Raw genomic sequence first — 10531 nt, 5'->3', positions numbered from 1 at the left:
CTGGAGCTCCTGGAGAAAAGTCTGGGTTGTGGGGTGGGGGTGGGGGGATGTAGGATCCGGAGCTGGTGCGCGTGAGAGAAAGCAGGTAGAAAGAGGCTGCAGGGTTGGGGGGTTGGGAGGGACCGAGTTGCGCAGCAGTGGTGGGTGGGCCCTTGGCCCCCTTGCAAGATCTCGAGTCCTGCATCCCCTGGGAAAGGCCCGGGATCCTAGGCTTGGAGCTAGCCTTGGTGTCAGGTCACGTCAAGAGGGAGACTAAGGCCCAGCGACAGCAACCTGAATGGGGCGGGGGCCTCCCCACTCCTCAAAGCTGCTAAGGGAGGAGGCACTGAGAACCAGGTCTTCCCAACAGTCCCCGCCCCAGGGAGGGGGCAGCTCTGCCAGGGCCCCAACGTTGGAGGCTCCTCCTCCCCATGGCCTCCAGGACGCCCCTTGTCCTCTGCAGCACCTTCGTTTACAGGTCGTCTTTTCTATTTTACGCCTGCATGTTCTTTGCATTTCAGATTCTTTAGATTGGATGCATGGTCACGCTGGGACCTAGAAGAGCCACTCGACAGTGTATTTGATCCCCCTTTTAGCAATAAAGTAACATCATTTCCTTCTCAGTCCAACTCCCAGCCTCCATCCCACCTATGACTTCTACTCCCGCTCCAGCCCCGTCCTCCTCACCCCCGAAAACTGGGTCCACTGCTAATTTGTCCAAAAGGTAATTGTTTAAAAATTATCCCAAACAAAATGGGAACCCTGCCCTGAAATGTCCAAACACCTGACTGTTGACACTTGAACATTTTTATATTATAAATAAAATCAGAAATAACTCATGTTTGACTGTGTGTGCCTAGCCCTCAGGTGAGGAGGGCAGACTGAGGATGAAGACCTGGGGTGGAGATGGATGGATGTTGGTGTGGAAGTTGGAGAGGGCCAGGTCCCTCCAATCTCCCTGGCTCCAGCTCCCAGGGCAGGCTCCAGCACTGCCCCCTCCTCGAGAACTTTCACAAGGTGTCCCCCTGGCTGCTGGGGAACCTGGCCAAGGGGCTGACGCAAATTCCTGGGCTTCAGGCTCAGCCTCAGAACCCTGGCCCAGTTCCTGCCCTGGAGCCACAGGGGCCCTACTGAGGCAACAGCTTCCGGGCCAAGGTGGGTGAGGAAGGAAGGATTGTGGGGTTGGCACGGGGGCAGCTGAGGCAAGATGACCCTTGGGGCTTCAGGCATGTCACAGGCAAAGTCTGGACATGCACGGTGGATAATGGGTACCCTAAGCTGCCAGGAGGACCACAGCTGCTGCAGCTTGTAAGCCCACAGGGTGTTACACTTTTCCCAACTCTAGACCCCTCGGAACTGGGGCTTGTCTAAACCCGCAATCCCTGATGAAGAGTACGTAATTTCAGGCATGGAGAAGGCCGAGGAAGGTCCAAGGTTAAGAAGCCTTTGCCCTCATGGATTAATTTATTAAACCAGTGCCCAGCCCCAGGAACCATTCTGTTCCAGCCCAACATGGGGAAGTCTTCTATCCAAATTGCTGTGTTTGACTCTGTGCACATGTGCGTGAATGCCCTCAGGATGTGTCTGGTCAGTTGGGAGACCTACAGATGGGAGGGACAGAGAGGCTTACGATTGAGAGGACCTAGATATCAGCAGGGCCTGAGCTCAGATTCCACCTCCACCCTCACTACCTGTGTGAGTTCTCTAGACCAGTGGTCGGCAAACTCATTAGTCAACAGAGCCAAATATCATCAGTACAACGATTGAAATTTCTTTTGAGAGCCAAATTTTTTAAACTTAAACTTCTTCTAACGCCACTTCTTCAAAATAGACTCGCCCAGGCCGTGATATTTTGTGGAAGAGCCACACTCAAGGGGCCAAAGAGCCGCATGTGGCTCGCGAGCCACAGTTTGCCAACCACGGCTCTAGACTGCCGTTTCCTCGACTTAAATGGTAATGTTAATACCTACTTCAAAGGGTTGTTGTGGAGCTTATCTATGTAAAGCACCCAGTATAGCTTCTGGCACATGATACAGGCATACCTTGAAGATATGGAGGGTTCAGTTCCAGTAAAGCAAGTCTTGCAATAAAGCAAGTCATAATATTTTTTGCTGTTGAAGGGTCTTGCCTTCAGTTTATAAAATACACAACATCTGTGAAGCACGATAAAGCAAAGTGCAATAAAATGAGGTATGCTTGTAGGTGCCTGTTGAGAGCTAATTTGATGATGGTGATGAGGATAACCTGTGTCTTGCATTCTTGACTCAAAGTAGCAAAAACTAGATAAAAGGGAGGTTATGGAGGAAAATAAGGAACTCAAGTCATTGTATTCATTGTGGGGGCCCTGGAACCAAAAACACATTACAAAGAAATAAATGAAAATAATGAACTAAATGCTACATAAACCTGCAAATCACTGACCTAGCCTCAATCTGATATTGTCATTCGATCCCTCTACTGGCTCTGAGTTTGCTGTTGGCTTTAAAATTTTCCAAAAGCCAGTGGTTCCTCTGTGTGACCCCCAAGTAATTAGGAATGAACTTTTGGTAAACCCATTGACCTTTTCATGACCCCAAGTAATTAGGATTGAACTCTTGGTGAACCCATTGACCTCTCCATGACCCAGTTTAGTGTCTTCATTTGACCCTTCTGAGAGCATGTTGCTGTTACCTTCTAAACTTTTGTTCAGAAACCACCTCCATGACTCCACTGACCTCTCTATGACCCCAAGTAATTAGAAATGAACTCTTTGTGAACCCATTGACCTTTTCATGACCCCAAGTAATTAGGAATGAACTCTTCGTGAACTCATTGACGTCTTCATGACCCAACTTAGTGTCCTCATTTGACCCTTCGAAGGGTCAAGTTGCTGTTACCTTCTAAACTTTTATCAGAAACAACCTCCATGACTGCGATGAACCCACCAACCTCTGTGTGACCCCAAGCGATTCTGAATAACCGCCTGATAAACTTACGGGCCTTCACATGACCCCATTCAGTGCCTTCATTATCTGCTCTGGATTCTAAGATACCTGCTGAGAGTCTAAGGCTGGAACCTAATGTAGTCCTTGATTCTTTTCTCATCGTTGCGGCTACTCATTCATTTCACAGGTGTGAAAGGATCCTGGGAGCAGGCCCTTTCTCCACTCTGCCTCTCAAATTTCTGCCTTGGGGCATTTTCAGTTGGCCTGTCAGGAAGAGGTCCAGTCCAGTTAAGTGACTTCCCTACTACCACCCTGTCTCCAGGAGCACTTAGGACATTTGGGCAGCTTCCTGAATCAGTCTTTTTCCTCACTCCTCCAATTCTTTCTTCTCTCTGCCTTGTCTTGGCTTGTCTCCCCACCCCTCCCAGAGTCCCAAATGGTGATGGTGACTGTCTGTCCCCCTCCCCTCTAGACTGTGAGCCCCACGTGGACAGGTAGCTGGTCAATCCTTTTCTCCCCGCAGTATCCCAGCAACCAGCACAATGTGCAGTACTGTTGACCTTCATTGAGTGAGAGGATGAATGCTCAAGAGACACTGTCTTCAGGAGGCAGCCCCCAGGAGTCGCTGAGCTGCAGCCACTTCCCAGGACCAGTAGGTGGCGCAACCACTTGCAGCATCTCACCTGCGTCCTCCAGCCCCTGGATTTGGACAGTCCTGGAAAATGGGCATTATTTTGTGGGGTGAACATAATGGTCCACTAGAATGCAGGAAAAAAAAAATTAGAACTTTGATTTAGATTTATTTTCATCTCATCTTTTTTAAATTTCTATTTTTGTGTATGTTTTATAATGTACATAATATTTTAGTACAGTAGAACATGTATATAATTTACAATAAATAATTATACAATTAAGAAAGTGAGCTAAAAAATGTTTTTTACTGATCGGAGGCACAACAAGTGCTCAGGGAAGTACATCTGTCTGCAACGGACAGGGCTTGCTCCTCTGTTTTCACTCACCTGCCCTCAGAAGGTGGATAATGGGAAGCTAACCCCCAAAATCAAAAGACCTTTGAGACAGCATGGAGAAAGTACAGAGAGCTCTTTATGTTGCCACGCTGCTCTTTCACTTTCACGTAAATGAGCATTTAAGTATCCTCAGCAAAAGGAGGGGGCCAGATGGTTTGATTATAAATACACTTCAGCTGATCCCAATTAAGTAATCTGCTTTCCGTCCTTGGTTATCAGGGTTCTCTCCAGCTAGTCCTCTGACTTTTCAGGGTGGTTCTTCTGTATTTTAGTTGTATTTCCAGCTTGGTCCTGGGAGAGTGTCATTGTCGCTTCCACCTACTCCGCCACCATTTTTCACACAATCCAAGTGAAATAATCTGGATTTAAATCCCTACATCTCTCCACAGATTCACATATCCCTTGCATCAAACATGAGTGGACTTGTACATGTTGGGTGCTTAGTTGCAAGGTTGACTTATTAACTAAATATGTTACCACTGAGATCAAACTGCTGGCCAAACTACAGTAATCTATTTTAAAAATAGAAAGGATTTACTCATCATAGCTCCACTGAGGGTGTCATCACCCCACCACTTGTCAGTCTGAGGAACTCAGGGTTTAAAGGATGCTAGTCTGTGATCATCACGTGGCAAATTTCTCTTTCTTCCCAAAAATGTCCTTAGCTAGCTAGCATTTCTGAAATGGTGAAAGAAATATCAACTTATAAAAACAATCAGTAACTTGTCATTCCACCTTTTCCCAAGACCAAGGATGAATGGTTTCTACAACCTTTCCCCCATCAAATCTCTTCCAGCTTGTTGACAAGTGGCTATTTGCAAGGCAGATTGTCTTTTATTCCTGTAACAGTGGGTCTGAACAAGAGGCCATCTCTGGAGCTCAGAGACCTGGCAGCACCAACATAAAGACCAAAAAATAAACAGAGCCACAGTCCCATCCCACTCACACACCATGATGCCCGTGGGACAGGTAGGGTGGCACACACACACACTGCCTATTTATTCCAAAACATCAACTGTAAGAGCTATGTAAGTCACAGGTCAGCCGGAAGGGGGGAATGGAGTGAGAGGAGGTCAACACTATTTCCACCTTTCCTCCCAGAGTGTCAGGGCCACCATGGGGCCAGACAGCAGCCCTGAAATAGGCTTTTCCTTCATCTTATTTTATCCTCTAATTGATATCAGTTCCAAAACCATCCTTAAAGGGGGTTTTATATAGATATATAATTCCTATATCTATACACTTGTGTCCGTATAAAAGAAAGCAGCAGTGGCCTCAATGGATGGAAGGAGAGGTGGATGCACACATGAGTGGAGACAGCTCGGCACGGAGGAGCAGGCCCGGGTCCTGGATTATTGCAATGTGAGAGCGAGAACGGGGGGCGATTCCAGAGGCTGCTGTGTAGAGGGAGGGAGGATAGTGCTGGTGGTCCGCAGACCTGCTGCTGCTCAACTCAGAGGCGGGAGGAGGAAAAGGGTAGGGGTCCAAGCTGAGACCTGGAGTCCAGGCCTGCCCTCCGAAACAAGGGAGATGAGGGAAGGACTTGTGAGAAGACGAAGGCCTGGGAAGTCCACTGCCCTTCCCGCTTCACCAGTGAGATGGTATGTAGAGCATGCACACAACAGGCCTACAAAATGAGGCTCCGTGGTGGACAGGGATGCAAGGGCTGAGGAGAGGGTCTGAGGCCCAGAAAAGCCCTAGAATACAAAATCAATGCCATGAATAGCATCTCCATCTCCTTGGCTCATGGGGCTCTCCACACCCCTATGGCTGCCCGTCAACTGCCTGGAGCTGGCCCAATTGGCCTGTGGCTGGAACGGTGCTCTCTGACCCCTCTGGGGGCATTTGCCTGCCTCTGGGGCCTGCTCATCCACGCCAGCTAAGTTTCAGGTCCAGTGGTGTCCTTCGTGGCTTTGCTGCCAGTCACAGTTCCATGGCCCTGGCTGAGGGCAGGGCTTGAGTGTGTCTTGCGGAGGGAAGGGTCCTCCCCTTCCAGGGTGGCCAGCCGGGACTCAATCCGCTCCAGGTCATCCGAGCCCACTTTGATTTTCACGGCCAGGAGGTGGATATAGGTCTCATAACGGCTTTTCTAGGGAGAGAGCAGAGAAAGGTAAAAAACTAAGTCAAAAGACAACAAAATGTGGAAAACTATTTGTATCTTAGATGACAAACGACTAATTTCTGTAATATTCAGAAAACTCTCATAAGTCAATAAAAAGGAGATAATCCAATAAAAATAATAGGAAAGCACCGGCAACAAAAGTAAAAACAAGCAAATGGGATTACATTAAAAAATATTTTTAAAGAGGAAGTCTTTTTTAATATGTTTTTATTGATTTTTAAAGAGAGAGGAGGAAGGAGGAGAGACAGAAAGAAATACCTATCGGGGATTAAGCCCGAAACCTGGGCATGTGCCCTGACTGGGCATCGAACCAGCAACCTTTTGGTACACAGGACAATACTCAACCAATTGAGCCATACTGGCCAGGGCAGGATTACATCAAAATGTTAAACTTCTGTGTATCTAAGGATCCAAACAATAGAGTAAAAAGGCAATCTAAAGAATAGAAGAGCCCTAGCCAGTTTGGCTCAGTGGATTGAGCATCGGCCTGTGGACTGAAGGGTCCTGGGTTCGATTCTGAGTTGTGGGCTCTATTCCCAGTGAGGGGCATGCAGGAGGGCAGCCAATCTATGATTCTTTCTCATCATTGATGTTTCTATCTCCAAAGAATAGGAGGAAAGATTTATAAATCATATGCCTGCTAAAGGTCTAGTATCCAGAATGTATTTTTTTAAAAAAAACTTTCTACAAAGAACCCAATCAACAAATGGACAAGGGGCTTGAATAGACATTTCCCAAAGAAAATGTACAAATGTTCAATAAGCACATGAAAGTTTTAATCACTAATCTGAAGAAATGCAGATCAAAACCACAATGAGATACCACTACACATCCATTAGTACGGCTATATAAGAGGAAAAACACACCAGAAAATGCCAAGTGTTGGTGAGCATGTGGAGAAATCGGAGCCCTCATGGGCTGCTGATGGAAATGTAAAATGTATAGCCGCTGTGGACAACAGTATGGCTATTCCTCAAAGACAAAAACAAAAACAAAAACAAAACAGAAAATAACATTACCATATGATCCCACAATACCACTCTGGGTATATATCCAAAAGAACTGAAAACAGTTTTGAAGAAATATTTCCACACCCATGTTCATAGCAGCATTATTCAATAGCCGAAAGGTGATAGCAACCCAAATGTCCGTCAGCAGATGAAGAGATAAACACAATGTGGTATATACATACAATGGAACATTATTCAGCCTTAGAAAGGAAGGAAATTCTCACATTTGCTACAACACAGATAAACCTTAAGGACATTATGCTAAGCGATGTAAGTCAGTCACAAAAACTCAAGTTCTATATGATTCCACTTATGTGAAGATACTAGAGTCCTCAAATTCATAGAGATAAACAGTAGAATTGTGGTTTCCAGGAGCGGGGAGGCGGGGGGGGTGGGGGGGAGGTAGTGGGGGCAGGTTGAGGAGTTGTTTAATAGGTATAGTTTCAGTTTGGGAAGATGAAAACGTTCTGGAGATTTGTTGCACAAACAGTGGGAATACTAGACTTAACATTACTGAACTACACTCTTTAAAATTGTTAAGATGGTAAATTTTATGCTATGTGTATTTTATCACAATTTAAAATTTTTTTAAATTTTTTTTATTGATTTCAGAGAGGAAGGAAGAGGGAGAAATAGAAATATTGATGAGAGAGAATCATTGATCGGCTGACTCCTGCACGCCCCCTACTAGGGATCGAGCCCTCAGCCCTCAACCCGGGCATGTGCCCTTACTGGAAATTGAAGCATGAGCTCCTGGTTCATAGGTCAATGCTCAACCACTGAGCCACGCTGGCCGGGCACAATTTAAAATTTTTAATCCAAATTAAAATAGCAATAAGATGCCACTTGTTAAGCCTATCATATTGGTGAAGATTAAAACATTCAATAATGTCCAGTGTTGATGAGGGCATGGAGAGAAAAGTGAATTCACAAACTATTAAACGAGTTGTAAGTTGATAAACATTTAGGAGGGTAATCGATTTGACAGTGTCTGAGGGCCTTGACACTGAGCTTAGGCCCTCATCACAGTCAAGGGAGGCTAGGGTCCTGGAAAAAGCAGGGAGTAAGGGTCAGAAGACTCTATTCCTGCCCAGCTCAGACATATGAACAGAAACCCCTTCATTGCTAGGCTTCACATCCCCCCTCCCCAATTAAACCAGGTGGGAGTGAGAAAGACCAGGGCACTGGAACCATAATCTATCCCCTGGTTTAGGAGCCTGGCTCCTGCACTTCTTTTTAACTGTGTCACCTCAGGCAAGCAATCTGACCTCTCCAAGCCTCAATTTCCTGTCTGTAAAATGGGGATAATAACAGAACCCACTTCACGGAGTTAATATGAGGATTAAATCAATCCATAGAAGGTAAGTGACGAGAATCACACCTGGAAATTCATAAGTGATCAGTCCCCTGTAGCTTTTGCCGTCACCATTTTTACCTTGCAGAGAGTGTGGATCTGAGGAGATTTCTATACGCTACAAAGCTTTACGTGTGTCCAAATGGCAGGGTCTATCCTGGGAGCTCTCCTCTCTTCCCCACACCTCAGTAGAAAATCAGTGCAGGAGTTTAGAGACTGAGATTGGTAACTGCTTGCCCTTCCTGCTCTGGGGGCGTCCTAGCTCAGTCCCAGCCTATCTGGCTGGCTGTCCACTCCCAGGTGCAGGGCAGTCCCAAGGCCAGTCCAAAATGGTCCCTGCCTTCCTCCCTCAGCCAACTCCCACCCCTCAACCAATGAAGGTGATACTCAGTCAGCCCCATTTGGGAAGCATCGTGGGGCAGAATCAGGGTAGTGGGCAGAGAGATGAGATGGAAAGAAGGGAGAGCTTAGGAGGAGAGATTAAGTTGCTCTGCTCAAGAAACATGTGAAAGAGGAAAATGAGACAAAGAGGGTAAAGTCACATGGATAGGGCTTGCGATTCGGTAGCTTCCTGAGAAGCTGGGCCTGTGGGGAAGTGGAGGCGACGAGCGAGCGGCTTGGAGAGGAGTGAGAGGAGTGGTTGGGAGGGGAGGAAGGTCTGGTAGAGCCCGGCTGGTGCCCTTTGAGAGACATCACTGACAGCTGGACTGTGCAGACCGGCCCATAGGAGGCCATGCATGGCTCATGATTGCCTCAGGGGAGCCCCCAAAGTGGGGGACCCCCAAACTAGGAAACCCCCTGGCTATGGAATGATGTTGGTGGTGAGAAGTGGCAGATGGTAGGTGGAGCTGGCCTCCTTGGGCCCCAGCCCTGTCCTTCACCATCCTTCCCACAGAGCGCCCACCTCGAATGTGAGATAGTGCTCCTTCAGCCGGCTCTCCTCCGCCTCCTTGGATTTGTGGCCCCTCTCCACTGGGTGACACCTGTGCTCAGCCAGCTCCGCAGTCACCTGCCTCAACTTATTCTCATGAGAACGCAGCTGCTCCTCCTGCAAAGACAAGTCCTGCGCGGTGAGATCCTGCTCTCGGGATGTCATAGGGGTGCATCTAATCCTGTCCTGCCAGGACCTGCTTCACCACAGGGAAACGGAGGCCTGGCCAGGGTCATCGATTCGTGGGGTAGAGGCAGGCTCTGGACTTGAGGGCATGCTCCTCCACCTTCTTCCTTCCTCCCTGCTCTCGTTGGCATCAGCTCTCCTAGCTACCACCCCTCCCCCCACCAGCAAACTTGGGAGAATAGAGACCCTAAGCTTGTATGTGCACATACACACTCCCTGACAGACACACAATCACCCAGAGACATCCCCTGGCTCATGTGGACTCTCACACACAAACACACTGGACCAAGGGCAGCCTGGCCTTATTACCCCTGGCTCCATACAATTCACACATTCTCCTACACTCATGCCAGACACAGAATGGTCACAGACCCAGGATCACACTGAATGACAGAGACACTGCCACACAGACAAGAGCATGCACACATCCTACCACAGTATAGTCACATTGCTTTGTGCTATGTGAGCAATGGGCTGCAGGCATGTGTGTGCACGTGTGTGAATGCATGTACAGTGCATTGAGTAAGCATGAATAGAGGCTCTGGGCATAAGCAGCAGCCCCAGGAGCTCAGTGGAGAGACCCAGGAGAAGGGCCCTGTAGGAAAAGGGCCAGCAGCTGGCAAAGACAGGAAGTAAGAAGCTTCCCCTGCCCTCTCCCTCTCAAGTTGTGGTCTTCCATTTAGCCTTTCCTCTCAAAAAATAAAAATAAAAACACAAGCCCTAGCCGGCTTGGCTCAGTGAATAGAGCGTCAGCCTGCGGACTGAAGGGTCCCGGATTCGATTCTGGCCAAGGGCACATGCCTGGGTTGCGGGCTCGATCCCCAGTAGGAGGTGTGCAGGAGGCAGCCGATCAATGATTCTCTCTCATCATTGATGTTTCTATCTCTCTCTCCTTCTCCCTTCCTCTCTGAAATCAATAAAGAAATATATTAAATAAATAAATAAAAACACAAAATAACGGAAAAACTGGAGTTTGAATGGATTGGAGTTTTCTGGC

At 47.6% G+C, this 10531-nt stretch overlaps 1 protein-coding gene across 1 annotated transcript in view; it reads right to left on the bottom strand.

Moving 5' to 3' along the window:
- Nucleotides 1–5810: 5810 nt before the first annotated feature.
- Nucleotides 5811–10531, bottom strand: part of PSD2 (pleckstrin and Sec7 domain containing 2) — a gene marked incomplete at its 3' end in the record, with an annotated part of 30759 nt that continues 26038 nt past the window's right edge. The window contains exons 14-15 of the mRNA XM_079770213.1: nucleotides 9322–9465; nucleotides 5811–6020 (exon numbers count right to left, since the gene is read on the bottom strand). Of these exons, the coding sequence (XP_079626339.1) occupies nucleotides 5811–6020; nucleotides 9322–9465 (354 nt within the window). The remainder of the gene's footprint in view (nucleotides 6021–9321; nucleotides 9466–10531) is intronic.

Source organism: Cnephaeus nilssonii (assembly GCF_951640355.1).
Source record: "Cnephaeus nilssonii genome assembly, chromosome: 5".
In the NCBI taxonomy this organism is placed as follows: domain Eukaryota; kingdom Metazoa; phylum Chordata; class Mammalia; order Chiroptera; family Vespertilionidae; genus Cnephaeus; species Cnephaeus nilssonii.
The sequence above is the reverse complement of the archived record's forward strand: the minus strand, read 5'-3'. Positions and strand labels throughout refer to the sequence as shown.